Raw genomic sequence first — 23,705 nt, 5'->3', positions numbered from 1 at the left:
AAATATTTTCTATGCAAATGGCTTTATCTTGAGTTGAGAATCTACTTCAGGAAGGTTCAAATATTTTATATGATTGACTTCATCTATTTTTTTTACAGCGATGTACAATGAGAAATTATCACTTCCCTCAAGTTAGGGAAAATGAAGATCTTATGAGACACTCCCTTCTCACTGAAACTCACTACCATATATTTTATATATTTTTAACTTTCTCTGATTTAGGTCTTTGGTTTTAAGGAACATCTTCCTATTAAAGAATCAGAAATGAAGGGAGGAGTTTCTTCTTGTTTATAGAGATGTAGCAATAAAGAAAGAGTAAAGGATCATGAAAAAATATCTTTATAAAACCCTCTCCATTGTATCAAAGCCAGGATACTTAAGAAAAATAAGCCATTATTTGGTAAATATTTGGCTAAGTTCATAATAGTTAGGAGTGATTTAGAGTCCAAGTTTAACTAGCTAATTTTATAAAGGTGACTTTAAGTACCACATCTATAAAACTTCTTTTTGAGACTGGACCTGAGATTTGCCCCTAGAATGTTCAGGTCTCTGCTCTCTACCTCATATGGACACTATAGGCAGCAAGCACATCAGCCATGAGCCCTGGCTTGGCAGGATTCCCATGGGACATTATTTGCCTGTTTTGGCTCTTGTAACCCAAGTAAACTTTGCAGGAAGATTTCCACTAATTTCCTCCTACAGAGCCTCATCTGTTCAGATTACCTGGATTAACTAAGAAGTACTTAGCAATTTTGTCTTGAAAGATAAAATGTTGTGGCCTGATCCTGGAAATGCCCAGCATGTGTAATATGTTGGCACTCTGAGTCTTCTCCTCTATGGGGATGGGGACCGGTGACAAAGATTTGGAGTGATCAGTGAGAATCTCGTAAGGAAAAGTGTGGGTAGGAGGAGGAATCCCACACTGGAAGAGCCTCTGCTGGGATCTGGAGAGCCTCTCCACTGGAGACAGTGAGCTGGTCAACAAGCTGCGATACAGGACTTCAGTCATTGAGTCTGGTTTCTCCTTTTCTTTTCTAACCACCTTGCACATGAAAATCGGCTGGAACACTTCTTCCCTCACATTAGTTCCACTGGAGAATGACATGGCACTGAGGTTTTGACTAAGCATTTCCTGTGCTTCACTAAGTGACATCCCGTGAGTTTTAAGGAGTTTCAATTTATTGCTCTTCTTACGAAAATGTTCAACCAAAGCATAAAATTCTGGCAGCTGTGGGGGAATAAAGGAAGAGAAGACATGAGATTGGATGCAAATGTAATTATCTGGTAGACCCACAACACTAGAACAAAAAGGATAACAAATAATCATGAAAACAGGGAAGCACCTATTTTTGGAAGATATCTCTAACTAACCAGAGTTATTAGTGGCAATGTCAAATCTCACAGCCATTCCCAGAAAGGGATATTATTTAGACGCATCACTTAAGCCATGAAATGGATCAATTAGACTTGGATTCTAAAGTCTGTAAGACCTTTCCAATATAAAGTATGATGAGCTGCCATGGAGAGAGAAAGAGCTGTGGAGGATTGCAACCCTTGTTTTGAGTAAGGCTACTTTTCTGTTAAGGAAGAAAGAGAGCCAGATGATGATCAAAGTTTCATCCCAGTGTCCAAAGGGTTCAGAATGTTCGGGAATGAAGTGCAAAGGAAAGTATAATAGCCCTTATTCACTAAGATATTTTACCAAAACAAATAATTATTATATTTGTGGAGTGTTTGGGAATAGTTGTTGGCAGAGAAGACAAGAAATACTTCCTCAGAGTACGCTCGTTATCTAAACTCCTGTATTGAAAGAATAAAATCTCATTTTCTAGAGCATCTGGCCTACTAACTCAGTTATTCCCAAGAAGCTTCTTAGGCCATTCGATTCGATGCAGAGTTTCCCTTCAATCCTAGCAATTTGGTGCAAGAGCAAGAAATACGAATTGGGCTAAGGTAAGTGAAGGGCCTCTTCAATCGACTGCCATTGTCGTGAAAACAGCTCTCGCCCTTACTTGCTCGTGGAAGTGCTACATTTCACTGTGACAAAAGAGTGTAACATATCCCCAGGTATGTCACCAGGTATTCAGTAATTGAAATCTTCACAATTTTTGAATGTAAAGTTTCCCATGTAGAGTATTACAGAATTGTAAGCACGTACCGACCATCTGGGAGACTCCGCTACCTCGTCCTCTTCATTTGGATTGGTGTCCCTGTTGAGGAACATTATGCTGAGATTTTATTCTCTAATTCCTGAAAAGGCAATATAAGAGAAGATGAAGTGAAAGATCAACAATCTAGCAAAGTACAAGCCAGGGTGGTGGGGGTGGGGGTAATACTTTTTATGTCCCCAGAACTTTGTGAGTGGGACACTTAAAATTTATGTCATTTTAAGTTTTCTTTTTATCCTAGGTTCTATCAAATTACTCACATGCTAATCAAATATTTTCTCTGAAACACCTCAAATTCTTACATGACATATATGCTCAGGGATTTAATACAGATTCAAAGAATCCCATAAGGGTTGTTTAATATTTTTGTTTTACATATTTTGATCAACTTTCAGTTCCATCTAAAGAAAAACTCACTTATTCCCTACCCAGGAAAAGTGCTTTTTATTCAGGAGGAAAAGGCTAATAAAATAATAACAACAATTAATATTTTTGAAATAATTTGCTTTGGGGCAGCTATGCTAGTATGCATTTTACAGATGGAACAGTGTTTAATCCCTTTGTGAAGAATTAGAAATGGCCATAGAATCTTTATAATTGGTCTCATCAGTAAGTGGCAGTTCAGTATGCTCCAAACTTTTTTTTAAGATTTTATTTATTTATTTACAGAGAGATTGAGTGGAGGAAGGAGCAGAGGGAGAGGGAGACAGAGAATTTCAAGCAGACCCCCCACTGAGTGCAGAGCCTGAGGTGGGCTTGATCCCACCACCCCGAGATTACGACCTGAGCAAAAATCAGGAGTCAGTTGCTCAACCAACTGAGCCACCCAGGTGCCCCCATCTGCTCCAACATCTGACCCTGGGCTGGCTTTATGTCTTTGACTGACAGCATGAGGTGTAAGTGACATTGTGTGAATGCCACAGACTAGATCGTAAGCTTCACTTCACACTCTTGGGATCCCAAGCCACCATGCAAAGAGGTCCAGCTACCCTCCTGGGAACCCCATGTGGAGCTGAGAGCCAGCCAGCACCAACTGCTAGACACGTGAGGCCATCTTGAATCGCCCAGCGCCATTGGAGCCTCCAGATGGCAACAGCTGCATGAGTGTCTCCAGATGATCCCAAATGGAGAACAACTGCCACCCATCTGTGCCAGCCAACTCCAAAATTAGGCCAAACAATGAATTATAGTTGTTTCAAGACATTAAGGTTTGAGTGTACTGTTACACAGCAATAAATAGCAGATAAACCCCACAATACTTCACCTTCTCGGTTTAATTTATTTCAGTGAAACTTCTGTTGGAGATAAGGGAATGTATGAGGGAAAATATCTTCCTGGGTACCACTGTGTCCAGATTGGTAGCTGCAGTAACTGAGATGAGTATCAGAGATGAACCAAAAGTACTCTTTTGGTGTTGGCGATGAAGTAAAACAATTAGGTTCTTCCTCTTTATATATGAATATATTTATATTCATTCTGGATTTTTCTAATTTGCTTGGGAAGAAGGAAAAAACTATATTTGAATATATATTCATTCTGGGATATCTACCTATTACTCGGTTATATATATATATATATATATATATAATCAAATATATTACAGTCACTTGTGAGTACACTATGTCATATATATGACCCAAAAAAAGCAATATAATGCAGCATGATGACTCCCTTTCCTACATTTGCACAGCAGCTTCACAGACATGTCTATTGTCGACCAGTTAAGATTTGATTGTGCTTTGCTTTTTTTCTTTTTTTTTTTTTTTAACTGTACTTTCCTTTTCGTTCCTTCAAAGGAAAATATTTCTCAAACTTGCTTCATCTCAAACCTCTCACTGTCTTCTGGACAGCCATTACCTCTGCCTTTCAGTGGTGCCGTTCACCATGAGAGGGCTGCCTTTTCCCATGACCAGTGGACAACATACTTTTCTCCCTTATCTTCCCCCTTAAAGAGGGTTTGACTTAACCTCCACTACAAACACATGCTGAACTTCAATCAGAATTACTGATGCAGATAAATGATTTCCAATTTCAGTGGCCAATCCTACAACCCTATAAACATATATTCAAAGCAATAGCTGAGAAATTTGTACTCATTTCATTACAATGAGATTGACAATGGGGAGTCAGACATAAGGAAGGTCAGATTCCTGGTGATTCTCTTTGCAGAATTACTATGGAGGACACCTTTGTCTTGTTGAAGCATCAGGATTCAGAACTCTATGATAGATCACTAGCCAAAGATGATTTTATCCCCTCTAATGCTGACTTCACTAACATATTTCTCTCTTAAGACCCTTGGCTGCAGCCAAGCCAGCTACTAAACTTAGATTAGCCCCTTAATCCAACTTTTCATGGAGAAAGTTCCTGGAGAAGTCATGAAAATATAGCCAATGGGCCTGTTATAGATTCATAGCAACTTGAAGGAGCCCCTGTAGACGCTCTTCAGTACTTTTTAAAAAATATTTTAATTTATTTATTTGAGCAGGGAGATCATGAGCAGCGGGGAAGAGTAGAGGGAAAGGCAGATTCTACACTGAGCAGAGAGCCCGATGTGGGACTTGATCCCAGGACCCTGGAATCATGACCTGAGGTGAAGGCAGACACTTAGCTGACTGAGCCGCCCAGGCTCCTGCTCTTTAGCACTTCTATTCATCTTTTGTTATTCCTAGAAATTCCCACAATAAATTCTAGTATTCCTGAGAAGAGCCAGGGCATCTAACAGGGACTCCCTTGGGTGGCGTCCTCTTCTCCAGTTGTAGTCATATGCAATTCTTCACCCTACCCTCTGACCCAGAAGGAAGAGGAGCCCTGCTCATCTAATGGTAGCACTCTCTCTCTCTCCTACCCAGGATGGTATATTCTAGCCTCCTCTTTACTCTTGTTGAAAATTTCCCCTGACACTGGGGAAACAATTTTCTCCTCTTTGCTTCTCCACCATTCCCTTACCTTCAACCTCATGTTCCCCAACGGCTTCTTCCTTTCTTTTTTTTTTTTTTTTAATTTTTAAAAAAGATTTTATTTATTTATTCATGAGAGAGAGAGAGAGAGAGAGAGAGAGAGAAAGAGAGAGAGAAGCAGAGACACAGGCAGAGGGAAAAGCAGAGGGATAAACAGGCTCCCTACAGGGAGCCTGATGTGGGACTTGATCCCAGGTCCTGGGCTGAAGGCAATGCTAAACTGCTGAGCCACCCGGGCTGCCCAGTTTCTTCCTTTCTTATCAAACATGTAAAATCTTTTCATTTGGGAGAAAAACACAACTTCTCTTTTCTCCTATCATACCACTAACTCTTAAACTTTATCTCTTTTCCTTCTGCACTTGCTATTTTTACATTCTCATGACCGAATCTCCAGTGTAATGACATTTAGCTTCCTCTCTGCTTGGTGAACCAAAATTGAATTAAAAAAAAACTTTTTTTTTTGTAATCTCTACACCCAACATGGGGCTCAAACTCATAACCCTGAGATCAAGAGTCCCATGCTCTTCCTACTGAGTTGGCCAGGCACCCCCTCCCCCCAAATTGAAGCCTTGGAGGCAATACTGACTTCCTAATCATTAATTCTAATGTAGTTTTTACAGGCCTCATTTTTATCCATCTCAACTCATTTATTTATTTGTTTGTTTAAGTAGGCTCCATGAGTAGTGCTAAGCCCCATGTGGGGCATGATCTCAAGACCCTGTAACTCAAGAGTCAGACACTTAACTTACTGATCCTTCCAGTCACTCCTCCATCTCAACTCTTAACTACCCCTTCATTTTAAAACTGATTCTTAAAAAATATCTTACCTATTCTATCCAAATTCATTGCAATGAAAGAAACTTGATTGACTTCAAATTTGAAGTACTGTAGTTCTTCTGATTTCCTTGTCCTTATGTCCTATGTCCTTGTTGTTGTTGTTGTTACTTTTGTAATCTATCCTAAATTGCCTCTTTATCCTGCCATTCATTAGCCCTTTTTTCCAAACTTGATTCCTTGCTACTGCTAGGATTAAATGTAAATTTCCTGATTAGATTTACCAAATTACCACAATTTGCTTTGAATATTTTCCCATCATTTAAAAATCATATTTCTGTGCCACTGCAATGCCACAATGTTCTCTCCATTTCAGCCAGCTGGCCAATTCATTTTTTTTTCTTTTTCCTAAAACCATCTTCTATGCTTCCAAGCAACCTGTGCTTACTTTGGTTTCCCATTTAATCAGCCAGGATGTTGGTCTAACATTCCTTCTCTTCTATATAAATTTAAATAAAAATTTATAGATAATAGAATTAAAGATGAAATTCAAAGAAGTATAAGGTTTAGTACCTATTGTGGCAAACAAAAGCAAAATGTAGAATAAGAAATCAAGATAGAAAAAATTAAAAATTCTTTCAGAAGGCTGCAGTATGATCAATTAATGTTTTTACAAAGTGGCAAAGACCAGTCACTGGATGAAAGAATAGTCTTTTCAACAGTGCCGGGACAACTGGATATCTACAGGCAGAAGAATGAAGTGGGACTCCTACCCCAATCCATACAATAAAATTAACATAAAATGGATCATAGATCTGAATCTAAGTGGTAAAACTATAAAACTCCTATAAAACATGGGAGTAAGTTTTCATGACCTTGGGTTAGGCAATGGTTTCTTGGACATAACACCAAAAAGCACAAGCAAAGGAATAATAAAATAGATAAATCAGAACTTCATCAATTAAAATTTCTGTGCTTCTAAAGACACCCTGAAGAAAGTGAAAAGACAACTCACAGAATGGGAGAAAATGTTTGCAAATCATATATCTGACAAGTGAATTGTGTTCAGAGTGTGCAAAGAACATTTACAACTCAACAATACAAAGACAACTTGATTTAAAAATGGGCCAGGGATTTGAATAGAGATATCTGCAAAGAAGACATACACATTACTGATAAGCACATGAAAAGATACACCACGAACCATCAGGAAAATGCAAATTTAAACCATAACAAGACATCTTTCACTCTCACTAGGATGGATATAATAAACACAGATAATAATAAGTGTTGGCAAGGATTTAGAGAAATTGGAACCATCATACATTGTTGGTGGGAATAAAATATGGTGTCATCATTTTGAAAAACAGTTTGACAATTCCTCCAAATGTTAAACAAAGCAGCCATATGACCCAGTAGTTTCACTCCTAGGTATATATCCAAGAGAAATAAAAACACAATCCACACAAAAGCTTACTGTGAATATTCACAGCATTATTATTCATAATGGCCAAAAAGTATAAACACAAATGCCCATCACCTAATGAAAGGATAAACAAAATGGGGTACTTCCATACAATAGAACACTATTCATTGATAAAAAGGAACAAAGTTCTGATACATTCAACCAGATGACAAACTTTGAAAAATTAAGTGAAAGAAGTAATTCACAAAAGGCCACATATTGTATGATTGCATTTACATGAATTGTATAAAATAAGCAAATCTGTAGAGACAGGTCGTAGATTAGCAGAAAGTAGCCTAAGGCTGGGGGGCATGCAGGAATGGGGAGTGACTGTCAATCAATATGAGCTTTCTTTTGGGAGTGATAAAAATGTTCCAAAAGTTGATTGTGTGATGGTTTCACACACTCTGAATATACTTAAAATTATTGAACTGTGCACTTTGGAAGAATGTAATGGTATATGAATTGTTTATCAATAAAACTATTAAAGATGGTTTGGAAGGAAAATGATAAATATGAAAGATAGACTAAGGAGATACAACATATTTAACTGGTGACTGCAAAGGAAAAACCCCCAAATCATGGAATAGAAAAATATCTAAAATTAAAATTCAAGAAGATTTTCCTGGAATTAAATATTTGAATGTACATATTAAAATATTAGAATGGCTAGCACTAAAACATATTCTCATAAAGTAATTGAATTTCAGGAAAAAAATTCTCAGTTTTATCTATAGCAACAGTCAGACAAAAAGACAGAAAAACAAAGTTTGAGCCCAGGATTTTTCTATTTATCCAAGCTATATTTGAAAGAATAAAAGCTCAAGAAAAAATTTTGATCTTGCCAGAACTCAGGAAATATTGTTCCCAAGTGCTTCTTGCGAGAACTACCAGTCGATGGACTTCAGGCAGCCAAGAGATGAAATGGACTTCAGAGGTCAAGAATCTTTCAGCAGTAGGGCAAGGTGGCCGCTATGCAAAACTGCAAATGCATATACTCTCTGAACCTAGAACTCCCACTTCTAAATATTATATTTTCTTACATTTGAAAATATGTTTGCATAGGTAACAGTGAAACATAACTGAGATTATTCACTGCAACACTGTATAACAGCAACAGACTGAAAACAAGTTGAGGGTTCTAAGAGGATGAGAGCTCCAAGCAAACTCAATGCCCATCCACAATATAAAGGGTATGTTGTGCTTTTTCATACAATAGAACAATCTTCAGCAAAAGATTCTATACTTTATGTTACAATGTATGTAACACTCAAACATGAGCAAACTTAATCTTTAAGGTTAGGAGCCAGGATAGTTCTTACCTTGGGAGGGGTCAGCACTGGAACATGAGAATTCCACAGCTGGTAACGTTTTATTTACTTGATCTGAATGCTACCTGTGTTTAACTTAATAGAACTCCACTGAGGTTTATCTTTATAGTCTCTGCACACTTTCATTAGTAAAGATCAGGGCCCCTGGCTGTCTCAGGCAGAACAGTATGTGACTCTTGATCTTGGGTCATGTGTTCAAGCCCACTTTGGGCAGGGAGATTACTTAAATAAATAAACTTTTTTCTTTTTTTTTTTAAAGATATCAACACAGGTGCCTGGGTGGCTCAGTCAGTTAAGCATCTGCCTTCAGCTCAGGTCATAATCCCAGGGGCCTGGGATGGAGCCCCACATCCAGCTTTCTGCCTCTCCCTTGCCCTCTGCTTGCTGCTCCACCTGCTTGTGCTCTCTTTAATAAAATCTTAAAAAAAAAAAAAAAAGATATCAACAGAAACTTTACATAAGGTGGAGAAGAAACAGTTTCTAGGGAAAGTGGAAGAAAGACAAGAAAAATCCATTCATACTGTTTTTGGGCAACCAATGGGCTTAGATATAACTGTCAACATTGAAGGATGAATGATAGTGGAAAGGATCCAGTATGATAAATAGATGTCAGAAAGTAGGAGAAAAACACATTGGAGAAAAAGTATAAAACAAGCAAAATCTAGGTTAAGGATGTGCTATGACAAAATATGAGGAACTATGGTTGATAATCACTGTGTAACTGTTTCATTGAAATTCATTATATTTTTCTACATTTTTTGAAATTTTAAAATTATATTCTATCTCCACTTTTTTGCATTTCTCTACTTTCATTTGCAATTTTTATTTCATAAGAAATAATTTTTTAAATGCTTGGCTTATAGAAGAATTACTCAAGGAAACAAGGTAATTTTATTTTATTTTATTTTTTTTTTTAATTTTTTATTTATTTATGATAGTCACAGAGAGAGAGAGAGGCAGAGACACAGGCGGAGGGAGAAGCAGGCTCCATGCACCGGGAGCCTGATGTGGGATTCGATCCCGGGTCTCCAGGATCGCGCCCTGGGCCAAAGGCAGGCGCCAAACCGCTGCGCCACCCAGGGATCCCCACAAGGTAATTTTATAATCAAAATCTTCCGTGCTCTGAGTAATGTACAGAATTGTTGAATCACTATATCATATATCTGAAACTAATAGAAAACTCTACGTTAACTATACTGGAATGAAAATAAGTTTAATAATAATAATTTTAAAAAGCCTTAAAAAATTCTCCATGCTTTGAAAGAAAGTAAAACATGGGTTCTGTGAAAAAGAAGTCAAAGAAGAGATAAGACAATAGAATACTGAAAGAGGGCACCTGTGTGGCTCAGTGGTTGAGCTCCTGCCTTTGGCTCAGGTTGTAGTCCCGGGGTTGTGGGATCAAGTCCCACATTAGGTTCCCCGTAGGTAGCCTGCTCCTTCTGCCTTGTCTTTGCCTCTCTCTCTCTCTCTCTCTCTCTCTGTGTCTCTCATGAATAAAAAAATCTTTTTAAAAATGGGAAGAAAAGGGATCCCTGGGTGGCGCAACGGTTTGGCGCCTGCCTTTGGCCCAGGGCGCGATCCTGGAGACCCGGGATCGAATCCCACATCGGGCTCCCGGTGCATGGAGCCTGCTTCTCCCTCTGCCTGTGTCTCTGCCTCTCTCTCTGTCTGTGACTATCATAAATAAAAAAAAAAATTAAATAAAAAAAAAATGGGAAGAAAAGAACAAAGGCATTAAAACTATAAGACGATAATTACAAAAAACAGTAAAGAATCAACATACATATATTTGGTCTTACTAAAGAACGCAACAGAAAAAATATTAAAAGGTATAATTTTTTAACTTTGCTAAATGAAAGGCCATAATAGTTCATCATGACTGAAAAAGTAATAAGAACGATGGATATGGAGCCAGATTTTATTGAGGAAAACAATAACAGCAAACATGTATAGTGTTTATAATGTGCCAGACACTGCTCTGAGTTCCTTTATATGTCAACTAACTTGATTTTCATAAAAATGAGTAGATGCTATTATCAGGCCCATCTTAAAAAACTGGGGAACTGAGGCATAGGTAAGTTAAGAATACAGTTAAGAATCCAGGATGGCAAAGATAAAAACATTAAAATTATTTCATGTTGATGAGCTGCTGGGAAAAGAGGTAAGTTTATAGGACATTTGGAAATAGAGCCTTCTTGGCAATCTGGTGATGTCTGTTAACATTCAAAATGTTATCTTTTATGATTCTACAGTTGCATTTCTTGAAATTTTTCCTGCAGAAAACTGATGGCCAAGTATAAATTATGAACCAAGTTCTTCATATAACAGCTTATAGTAATGAGAAATAAAGAGAATCAAGATAACATCCAGAAAAAAATCAGGGAGAAGACAGATGCAGAGAAAGTCCTGGTGCATTTCGATTTCCTGGTACATATCACTCCTGAAACTGGCACCATTATGTACCTCTTGCATTGTAGTTATGTTTGCCAAAAATTTCCCCTTTGCTTATGAGCATTTATATTTGGGGTTCTGTCCTCCCCAACCCAATTCTGATAAATATATTTGATGTATAAAGAGTTTTTTTTAAATCATTAAGAAAAAGATGAACAGCTCATCAGAAAAAGAAATAATAGAAAAATACTCAAAGGGTTTGAAGAGGAAATTCTCACAATTGAGGATGAACAAAGCCAGTAAACATAAGGATATGCTCAAGTCACAGGAAATTACATGCAAATACATGTAAAATGAGATTTAAAAATTATCAGGTTGGTAAATATCAATATACTGAAAATGTCCATTTATTGGGAGGATGGAGAAAAACTGGCATTCTCATTCAATGTTAGAGGAAGTGAAAGTTAGTCCAAACTTTAGAGAAAAACCTGGCAATGTGCACTAGAATATGGGGACTCTTAGAACTAATAGTGCTATTTCTAGGGATATGTGCTAAAGAATAATCAGAAAACTGTACAACGGATGATCATTTTCAATTGCCCATTATATTAAAAAGCTGAAGTAGGGGATTAAATCAGTAAGACATTAACTTTTTAAAAGTCATTTAAACTACCATGCCATGTAACCATTAAAAAGAAAAAGGTAATTTAAAAATTATTTTCCTTGGAGGGGAATATGACAGCAGAGTGGGAGGACCCTAGGTCCACCTCATCCCACAAATACAACTAGATAACTATCAAATCATCCTAAATACCCCAGAAATGGACCAGAAGACTGGCAGAACTCCACCACTGAAGGTAGAGAAGGGGCCACATAGAAGGAAGTAGGAAGTGCAGAGACAAGGCTTGGGAGACAAGTGACAGTGGCTGCGTGGTGGGGAGCCGAGCTCATGAAGTTCAAGAGATAGATGAGCACACAGGAGACCTCAGAGGGGAGCTAAAAAAATTCCATAGCAATTGTCTTGGAAAGCAAGAGGGCCTAAATTTCGGGAGTTGTTATATCCAACGGGGCTTAAAGACTGGAGTTTCAAAGGTCAGTGTGCTTGGATCTGGGAGAGCTCAAAGGACATTGGGGCTGCTCTTGGGAGAGAAGGTAGGGCAAACAGTCCATGAACACACGACATGGAAACGGCAATTTGAAAAGCACATGGGGCACACAGTGGGGAGGTTCCATGCTCATCTCAGAGCTATCCCAGAGAGACAGCATTCACAGAGAGACAGACCCCTCTGGGAACAAAGGAACTGGCCAGCACCATTTCCCTCCTCTAGCCCTCAGCATAAACACAGAGCCACCTCAGGAACCAACAATGCACCAACACTCACTACCTAACTTGCTTACACCAAGCCCTGCCCATCCCACATTGGGAATGCTCCCCACTCCATTAATATTTGCTGTAGTCCCAACCCAGTGGGCCCCTTCTGGCAGAAGACTGAACCTTGACAGTACCACCACCCAGGTGATTTGCAAGGCCTTGGCTCCAGTGGTGGTGGAAACAAGTCTCATTCCACAAGCAGGCCAGAGCACATTTAGTTAAAACATGCCACATTTGGGCCAGGGACCAAACACTGCCCACAACAGGCAAAGAGAGCTTCTGCCAATGACTGGCATAAAGGATAAAGTGGCCAGGATACAAAAGCACAGTGCATGCAGGACACACTGGAGACACTCCCTGAGCACCTGGTCCCCGGGGAACAACAGATACTACACAGCAGGCACTACAAGACCTTGTCTTCATAAGGCCATTACCCTCAGGAACATGAGAAGTGGCTGACATTTCTAACAGGCACAGAGACTTAGACAAAATGGGAAGACAGAGAAATTTGTCTTAAATAAAAGAATAGGAGAAAGCCATGGCCAGAGATCTAAGCAAAACAGATGTAAGTAACATGCCTGATGGAGAATTTAAAACAATTGTCCATAAATACACTCACTGGACTTGAGGAAAGAATGGAGAACATCAGTGAGACCATTAACAGAGATAGAGAATAACATAGCAGAGATAAAGGGCTTAATAAACAAAATGAGAAACAGGCTGGAAGAAGCGGAGGAATGAATTAATGATCTAGAAGACAGAGTAATGAAAACTGAACAACATGAACAAAAGAGAGAGAATAGAATTATGCAAAACAAAAATAGACTAAGAAAACTCAGTGACCCCATCAAATGTAATAACATTTATATTCCTGGAGTCCCAATAGAAGAAGAAAGGAGAAAAGGGGGCAGAGAATTTATTTGAAGAAATAACTTCTGAAAACTTCCCTAATCTGGGAAAGGAAACAGACATCCAAACCCAGGAGGCACAGAGAACCCCCATGAAAATCAACAAAAGCAGACCCACATCAAGACATATTATAATTAAGATGGCAAAATAATAAAGAAAAAATGATATACAAAAAATATTAAAAGCAGCAATACAAAAGAAGACAGTTACATACAAAGGAACCCTCATAAAGCCATCACTGGATTTTTCAGGGAAAACTTTCCAAGCCACAAAGCAGTGGTGTGATATATTCAAAGTGCTGAAAGGGAAAAACCTGCAGCTGAGAATACTCTATCCAGCAAGGCTATAATTCAGGATAGAAGGAGAGAGAGTTTCTCATACAAACAAAACCTAAAGTAGTTCATGACCACTAAACCAGCCCTCAAGAAATACTAAAGGGGGGCATCTGGGTGGCTCAGTGGTTGAGCATCTGCCTTTGGCTCAGGTCATGATCCCAAGGTCCTGGGATCGAGTCCCGCATCAGGATTCATGCAGGGAGTCTGCTTCTTCCTCTCCTCTGCCTATGTCTCTGCCTCTCTCTCTGTCTGTCTCTCATGAATAAATAAATAAAATCTAAAAAAAAAAAAAAATACTAAAGGGGACTTTTTGAATGGAAAGACCAAAAAATGACAGTATGAAGGGAGGAAACATAAAAGCAGTAAAAATAAATAATTCTGTAAAAAAATCAGTCAAGTAAGTCACAAAGTAAAAGGATGTAAAATATGATACTATATAACTAAAACATCAGGAGGAGAAAAGTAAAGAATGGGTTCAAACTTAAGAGACCATGGGATGCCTGGGTGGTTCAGTGGTTAAGCATCTGCCCATGGCTCAGGGCTGGATCCTGGGGTCCTGGGATTGAGTCCCACATAGGGATCCTTGTGGGGAGCCCGATTCTTTGTGTCTCTCATGAATAAATAACTAAAATCTTTAAAAACTAAAATCATAAAAAAAAATCTTTATTTATGCATCCAACTTGGGAGCACCCAAATACATAAAACAATTAAAAACAAACATAAAGGAACTAATTCATAAAAAAAAAAAACTTAAGCAACCATAAACTTAATATAGCCTAGTATATGCAAAAGATGTTATATATTAACCGAATGGTAGCCACAGTTCAAAAACCACTAATAAATATGCAAAGAATGGGGCAGCCTGGGTTGCTCAGTGGTTTAGCGCAGCCTTCAGCCTGGGGCCTGATCCTGGAAACCCGGGATTGAGTCCCGTGTCAGGTTTCCTGCATGGAGCCTGCTTCTCTCTCTGCCTGTGTTTCTGCCTCTCTCTCTCTCTCTCTCCCTCTCTGTGTCTCTCATGAATAAATAAATAAAATCTTTAAAAATAAATAAATAAATAAATAAATAAATAAATAAGCAAAGAATGAAGAGAAAGAAATCCAAATATATCACTGAAGAAAACCGGCCCACCATGAAAGAGAGAAAGAAAATCAGAGAAAATCATCAGAAACCACAAAACAAGTAATAAAATGACAATAAATATATATCTATTAATACTTACTTTGAATGTAAATGGAATAAATGCTCATCAAAAGAGGGTGACAGAATGGATAAAAAAAACAAGACCCATCTATATGCGGCCTACAAGAGACTTGAAAGTAAGGGGATGGATGTCAAAAGAAAGCTGGAGGGATACCTGGGTGGCTCAATGGTTGAGCATCTGCCTTTGACTCAGGTTGTGATCCTGGGTTCTGGGATCAAGTCCCACATCAGGCTTCCCACAGGGAAGCCTTCTCCCTCTGCCTGTGTCTCTGCCTCTCTGTGTCTCTCATGAATAAATAGATAAAATCTATTTTAAAAAGCTGGAGTAGCAGTTCTTATACCAGACAAACTAGAGGTTAGAACAAAGACTGTAACTAGAGACAAAGAAAGACACTATATAATAATAGAGGGAACACTCCAAAACAAAGATATAACAATTGTAAATATTTATGCATCCAACTTGGGAGCACCCAAATACATAAAACAATTAAAAACAAACATAAAGGAACTAATTCATAATAATATAATGATAGTAGGGGACTTTAACATTCCCCCTTACATCAATGGATAGATCATCCAAACAGAAAATCAACAAAGAAAAATGGCTTTGAATGATACACTGGACCAGATGGACTTAATAGATATATTCAGGATATTCCATCCTAAAACAGCAGAATACACATTCTTTTCAAGTGAACATGGAACATTCTTCAGAATGTTAGGCCACAAACAAGCCTCAACAAATTCAAAAAGATTGAAGTCATACCATGCATCTTTTCTGACCACAACACTATGAAAATTAAGTCATCCACAAGAAAAAAATTTGAGAAGACCACAAATACATGCTATAGACAAATACATGCTACTGAACAATGAATAGGTCAACCAGGGAATAAAACAAGAAATAAAAAGTACAAATGATAATGAAACAAATGATAATGAAAACACAATGGCTTAAAATTGTTGTGATACAGCAAAAGTGGTTTTAAGAGGGAAGTACATAGAAATAGAGGCCTATCTTAAGAAGCAAGAAAAATCTCAAGTAAACAACCTTACCTTACACTTAAAGAAGCTAGCACAAAACAAAAAAAAACCTAAAACCAGCAGAAGGAAGGAAATAAAGGTTAGAGCAGAAATAGAAACAAAAAAATCAATAGAACAGACCAATGAAACCAGGAGATGGATCATTGAAAAAAATTAATAAAACTGATAAAACTCTAGCCAGACTTATCAAGGAAAAAAAGAGAAAGGGCGACCCCCACCAAAAAAGGGAAAGGATCCAAATAAATAAAATCACAATTGACAGAGAAATAACAACAGACACCACAGAAAAACAATTATAACAGAATATTATGAAAAACTATATGTGAACAAATTGACAACCCAGAAGAAATAGATAAATTCCTAGAAACATACAACCTACAAAAACCAAAATAGGAAGAAATAGGAAACTTGAACAGATTGATAACCAGCAATGGAATTGAATGAGTAATCAAAAAGCTTCCAACAAACAAAAGTCAAGGACCAGATGATTTCACAGGTGAATTCTAAATTTAAAGAAGAGTTCATACCTACTCTTCTGAAACTATTCCAAAAGAAATAGAAAAGGAAGGAAATCTTTTTTAAAATTTTCTGGTTGTTTTTTAAGATTTCACTTTTTCATTTATGAGAGACACAGAGAGAAGCAGAGATATACACAGAGGGAGAAGCAAGCTCCCTCTGGGGAGCCCTATGCAGGACTCTATCCCAGGACCCCGGGATCACAACCTGAGCCAAAGGCAGACACTCAACCACTGAGCCACCCCGGTGCCCCAAGAAGAAAATCTTAATTCATTCTATGAAACCAGCATTATCAGAAAAAAAAAAAAAGAAAGAAAAGAAAAAAAAGAAACCAGCATTATCCTGACACCAAGACCAGATAAAAAACAGCAAAAAGAGAACTACAGGCCAATATCTTAGATGAATATAGATGCAAAAATCTTCAACAAAATACTAGCAAACTGAATCCAACAGCATATTAAAAAAAATCATTCACCATGATCAAATGAGATTTATTTTTGGTTGCAAAGATGTTTCAATATTCATAAATCAATCAACATGATACATCACATCAATAAGAGGATAAGAACCAAATGATCATTTCAATAGATGCAAAAAAGGATTTGACAAAGTACAACATCCATTCATGATAAAAATCCTTAACAAAATAGTTTAGAGGGAACGTACCTCAACATTAATAAAGGCATATATGAAAAACCCACAGCTAATGTCATCCTCAGTGAGGAAAAATGGAGAACCTTTCCCCTAAGTTCAGAAACAAGACAAGGATGTCCACTCTCACCACTTTTATTCAACATAGTACTAGAAGGCCTAGCTACAGTAATCAGATAACAAAAAGAAATAAAAGGCATCCAAATTGGTAAGGAAGAAGTAAAACTCATTATTTGCAATATATGATACTACATATAGAAAACTCAAAGACTCCACCAAAAAACTGCTAGAACTAATTAACAAATTCAGTAAAGTTGTAAGATACAAAATCAATCTACAGAAATCTGTTCCATTTCTATACACCAATAATGAACTAGCAGAAAGAGAAATTAAGAAAACTATCCTATTTACAATTACACCAAAAATTTAAAAATGCTTAGGAGTAAACCTAACCAAAGAAGTGAAAGACCTGTACTCTGAAGACTATAAAACACTGATGAAAGAAATTGAAAATGACACACACAAAAAACAGAAAGACATTCCATGCTCATGGATTGGAAGAACAAATATTGTTAAAATGTCTACACTACTCAGGAGCACCGGGGTGGTTCAGTTGGTTAAGCATTGGACTGTTGATTTTGGCTCAGGTCATGATCTCACAATGGTGGGATTGAGCCCACCCAACATTGGGCTCCAGTGCTCAATGAGATTCTCTCTTGATTCTCTCCAGTGCTTGAGATTCTCTCCAGTGCTTGAGATTCTCTCTCCTCTCCTTCTTCTTCTGCCCCTCTCCCTACTTGTGCTCTCTCTCACATGCACATAAATAAACGTTAAAAAAAAAAAAGTTTAACTACCCAAAGCAATCTACACATTTAGTGCAATCCCTATCATAATACCATCCGGATTCTTCACAGGACTCAAACAAACAATCATAAAATTTGCATGGAACCACAAAAGATCCCAAATACCCAAAGCAATCTTGAAAAAAAAAAAAAGCAAAACTGGAGGCATCACAGTTCCAGACTTCAAGTCGTATTACAAAGCTGTGATCATCAAAACAGTAAGGTACTGGCACAAAAATAGACACATAGATAAATAGAACAGAATTAAAAAACCCAAGAAAAATGTACAATTATATGGTCAATTAATCTTCAACAAAGCAGGAAAGAATATCCAATGGAGACAGTCTCTTCAATATATGGTGTAAGGAAAACTGGACAATCATGTGAAGAAGAAGGAAACTGGACCACTTTCTTACACCAGACACAAAAATAAACTCAAAATAGATTAAAGACCATAAATATCCTAGAGAAAAAGCACAGGCAGTAAATTCTCTGACATTGGCCATAGCAACTTTTTTTTTTCTAGATATGTCTCCTGAGGCAAGAGAAACAAAAGCAAGAATAAACTAGTGGGACTACATCAAATCATTCCAATTTTCGTATATGTGCTGATGAAGCAAGCACAGGACTACATCAAATCAAAAGCTTATTCACAGCAAAGGAAACCATCAACAAAACTAAAAGGCAACCTATGGAATGGGAGAAGATATTTGCAAATGACATACCCAATAAGGCATTAGAATCCAGAATATATAACAAACTTATGCAACTCAACACCCAATGAACAAATAATTTAAGAATGGGCAGAAGACATGCAAAGACAGTCTCCTAAAGAAGACGTCCAGATGGCCAAGACACCTAAAAAGATGCTCATCATCATTTTTAAAAAGATTTCATTAATTTACTCATCACACACACACACACACACACACACACACACACACAGGCAGAGACACAGGCAGAGGCACAGGCAGAGGGAGAAGCAGGCTCCACACAGGAAGCCCCATACAGGACTCAATCCTGGGACTCCAGGACCACGCCCTGGGCCGAAGGCAGGCGCTAAACCGCTGAGCCACCCAGGGATCCCAGATGTTCATCACCATTGCTTTGATCATCAGGGAAAAACAAATCAAAACTACAATGAGTTATCACCTCATACCTGTCTGAATGGCCAAAATCAACAACACAGGAAACAATGTGTGACAAGGATGTGGAGAAAAAGGAACCCTCTTGCACCGCTGGTGGGAATGTAAACTGGTCTGGCCATGGTGGAAAACAGAATGGAGGTTCTTCATGAAGTTAAAAATAGAACTGCCCTATGATCCATCAATTACACTACTAGGTATTGACCCCAAAATACAAAAATGCTATTTCAAAGGGATACATGCACCTCTAGGTTGATAGTGGAATTATTTACAATAGCCAAGAGGTGGAAGCAGACCAAGTGTCCATCAATTGATGGATGGATAAAGAAGATGTGGTACATATACAATGGAATATTATTCAGCCACAAAAAAAGAATGAAATCCTGTCTTTTGCAATGATGTGGATGGAACTAGAGAGTATGACGCAAAGTGAAATGAGTCAGAGAAAGACAAAGACCATATGATTTCACTCACATGTGGAATTTAAGAAACAAAAGACCAAAGGGGAATAAAAGAGAGAGAGACAAACCAAGAAACAGACTCTTAAAGAGAACAAACTGATAGTTACCAGAGGGGAGGTGGGTGGGAATGGATGAAATAGGTGATGGGGATCAAGAGTACACCTATCATGGTGAGCACTGAGTAATACATAGAATTGCTGCATCCCTATATCGTACACCTGAAACTACTAAAGATGTTTTTCCTCATTAAATGAAAACGTGAGGGGATCCCTGGGTGGCTCAGTGGTTTGGCACCTGCCTTCGGCCCAGGGCATGATCCTGGAGCCCTGGGATTGAGTCCCACGTCAGGCTCCTTGTATGGAACCTGCTTCTCCCTCTGCAGTGTCTCTGCCTCTCTCTCTCCCTCTCTCTCTTATGAATAAATGAATAAAATCTTTTAAAAAATAATAAAAATAAATGAAAGCGTGAAATAGTAGAACCATTTGTACAATATGATCTTGTTTTTATCTAATAAATATATCTCATAGGAGCTTATATACTCATTGTAAAATCTCAAAGGATATATCCCAACAGTGGTAGTCCCTAGGAATTTGGGTTAGAGTGTACCTTTTATTGTTTTCATTTGAAAATTTTTCTTTCATGAATATTACAAAATGAAAGCATTCACAGTTGGATGACAGGCAGTGATGCAACAGATGACAGAGAGGTGTGTAGAAATGAATCTCCAAAGACATTCAATAGAGTGTTATACAGACTAGAAGACAAATGGGAAACAATCTAAGTGTCCAATGCTGAGCTCATAACCTAACAGATTTGGGAAAATCATTACGTTGAACAGAAATATTTAATAACAGGAAAGTTATTATACATAAGTATTCTATAAAGGAAATGGCCCCATTTCATCAAAAAGTCATTCATTTAGGTTCACCTAAAAATCTTTAAAAATTTTTTTTAAAGATTTATTTTAGAGAGAAAGAGTGAGAGCGAGTGTGTGTGTGAGAGAGAGAGAGGGAGAGAGAGAGAGAGAGTAGAGGGTGGGAGGGGCGGAGGAAGAGAGAGAAAGAGTCTTGAGCAGACTCCCCAGGTGGAAATCAAGAGTCAGAGGCTTCACAGACTGAGCCACCCAGGCTCCCCATGGCTCCCGTAGGGAGCCCAATGTGGGACTGGATCCCAGGACCCCTGGGATCACGTCCTGAGCCAAAGGCAGATGCTCATCCACTGAGCCACCTAGGTCCCCATTCACCTAAAAATCTTAACAGTAACTCTATCCATATATAGGATTGATTTGGGGTAATTTGTGTTCTTTCTTAGGATTCTTTGTGCTTCTATGCGTTTTACAATAAGCATTTCTTTTTGCAATTAAAAGAACATTTGAATGTCAGTATTAGGAAAGCTAAAGAAATGGCTGGAGGGAGTTACCTGTGGGAGATGCACGTCACGGGGGACTGCTCATATGTCTGGCAGAGCAGTGAGGCCAGGGACTTCGGGGAGGCAGCTCCTTGTAGCCCCCTGACAGCTCAGCTAACAGCTGGAAGGGATGGGCTCTACTCACAAGCAAACAAAGGACCAGTGGTTACCTAGGGCTGCAGGTGGGAGCTGGGAGGGAATGCAGACCGGCACCAGGTTTCTTATGGGGACTACAGAAAAATTCTCCTGGTGGCCCCGGGTTCACAGCGGGGGGTGCGCTGTGGCCTGGGGGTCTAGGGGCTGTGGCGCCCTGCTCAGCAAGCCCCATGGCGGGGGCGGGGGGTGCAGCTGGCTCGCTCGGGCGCCCTGAGCAGGCTCTGCACTCGCCCTTGGGGAGCTCCAGCCTGCGGGGTCGGGTGCATTCCTTGTATCCTCATTACGATTCTGCTCTGGATTGAAAAAATTCCTGGAGCTACATAAACCCTCTGATTTCCTTCTTTGTTAGTCGCATGTGGCCCAGAAAAGCTCTAGGAGAATCCTATGGTAAAAACAAAGGTGAAGGGGCGCCTGGGTGCCTCAGCCAGGCTAAGCATCTGCCTTCTGCTCAGGGCATGATCTAAGGAGCCTGGGATCCAGCCCTACATCCCCACCTCTGGATCCCTGCTTTCCCTCTGCCTCTCCCCCCAGTTCGCACTCCCTTCTCCCTCTCTCTCAAAACAAAACCAAACCCCACCAAAGGCGAAGTAGAAGGATGCAGGCATAAATGGATTACCAAAAAAAAGGACCAACGGAAATCTCTGATAAAAAGAAAAACTAAAGTGATGATTCCAAAGGATCTCACTGTTTTTAAAATGGACCTGAAAATATGAAGCACCTGGCTTGTATGTATGTATGTGTAAATAAACGCAAAGAAAAGTTCTAAAATCAGATTCCAGTAATGGTTGAACAACATTGTAAATGTATTAAAAGTCATTGACTTGTGTACTAAAAGGAATACATTTTACTCTAAGGAAATTATACCCTAATAAAGCTGTTTTTAGAAAGGAAACAAATGAAAAGATAGACCCCCAAAATTGGTCAATTATATTGTGATCTGCTTGAAGAGGAACTATATTAATAGATGGGTGGAGGTCTGTATGGTGCCTATAAAAGGGAACCTGGCTAGTTACAATTTTAGGGCGGTTTTCAGGCTCAGCACACAGGATGATGGAATATTTCAGAGCCCTGAGCTGTGTCCTAGAGGTAACAGAGGCACCAGCACATACAAACTGGGGATACTGATCTTTAGTAATGGCTGTGATCCAGCTAAGTGTTTTGTGAACACTTACTATGTGTGCCACACATTGTTCTAAGAACTTAAATGCATTATTCCATATAATCCCCTCAACGGCTCTTGGACATAAATACAATTATAATCTCCATTTTGCAGATCAGGAAATTGAGGTATAGAGAGGAGGAACACTTTGCCCAACATGACAGAGCTAAGAAGTAGTAAATTGGAGACTAAACCAAGTAGTCCTACTTCAGGACTTCAGGATAGGGGCACCTGGGTGGCTCAGTGGTTGAGCGTCTGCCTTCGGCTCAGGTTGTAATCCCGGAGTCCTGAGATAAAGTCCTACACCCTCTGCCTATGTCTATGCCTCTCTCTCTGTGTCTCTCATGAATAAATAAATAAAATCTTAAAAAAAAGAACTTCAAAATATTTTAAAAATTTATTATTAAGTAAACTCTACTACCACCATGGTGTTCAAACTCAGGACTGAGATCAAGAGTTGCATGCTCTGCCCACTGAGCCAGCCAGGTGCCCCCAAGAACCCATATTTATATATATATTATGCTATTGTACATAAATATGATCTTGTCATATATGCATTTTATTTGCTTTTCCTTTTTGCTTCCTCCACCTTCCCCTACCTTCTTTCATTAACCTTCTTTCATTAACCTTCTTTCATCGGGTAACCTATATAATTAAATTTATCTGTGTTTATATATCATATAGTGACATATATGCATACTCATGCATATAAATGATTTGTCCTAATTGTTTATAGAACTGAGATCACCTTCTACATCTTGTTCTTTCACTAACAATTTCTCATGAAAAGTCCACCAACTCATCTAGTATGCCTCTGGCCATTATGGTTGTTCTCTTACAATTTTCCACTTCAACCCTATAATTCAATGTATGATCCCTCAGCCCCGGCAGCCATACTACAGACCCTCCTGTCTGGGGAAGGGGAAGAGGCCATGAGAAAACTGAAACTCTTTGCTCTAGGTTTTGCTTGGAGCTGGCCTGCCTGGGGGCATCTCTCCATTCTTCTCCAAGTGGGGGAGCCCCATTTATTTCAGGGTGGCAGATATGGCTCTGCTTTGGTTGTGGGAGGGAGACAACAGTGGCTGTGCTGCTATGGGGTCAGGGGTCCTTGGGCCATCCATGAGGGCTTATTTCAAGATACAGTTGACCCTTGAACAACGCAGGGATTAGAGCTGCCGACCATGGTGGAAAATTCATGTGTAATATGTGACTCTTGAAAAACTTAACTACTAAGAGCCTACTGTTGACCAAAGTCCTTATCAACAACAGTTGATTAACACAGATTTTGTGTGTCATATGTATTACAGATTATATTCTTGCAATACAAGTTGGAAAGAAGAAAATCATAAGAGAAAAATACATTTACAGTGCTGTATTTATTTTAAAAATCTGCATTTGCAACGATGCAGTTGGAAC

At 38.7% G+C, this 23,705-nt stretch overlaps 1 protein-coding gene across 1 annotated transcript in view; it reads right to left on the bottom strand.

The window, feature by feature from the left end:
* The window catches only part of C2H9orf153 (chromosome 2 C9orf153 homolog), a 40,638-nt gene that overhangs the window by 3,896 nt on the left and 13,037 nt on the right, over positions 1 to 23,705 (bottom strand). Inside the window, exons 2-3 of the mRNA XM_041742698.1 lie at positions 2,159 to 2,250; positions 724 to 1,228 (exon numbers count right to left, since the gene is read on the bottom strand). Of these exons, the coding sequence (XP_041598632.1) occupies positions 724 to 1,228; positions 2,159 to 2,224 (571 nt within the window). The 5' untranslated portion in view covers positions 2,225 to 2,250. The remainder of the gene's footprint in view (positions 1 to 723; positions 1,229 to 2,158; positions 2,251 to 23,705) is intronic.

Source organism: Vulpes lagopus, chromosome 2 (assembly GCF_018345385.1).
Source record: "Vulpes lagopus strain Blue_001 chromosome 2, ASM1834538v1, whole genome shotgun sequence".
Lineage (NCBI taxonomy): Eukaryota > Metazoa > Chordata > Mammalia > Carnivora > Canidae > Vulpes > Vulpes lagopus.
The sequence above is the reverse complement of the archived record's forward strand: the minus strand, read 5'-3'. Positions and strand labels throughout refer to the sequence as shown.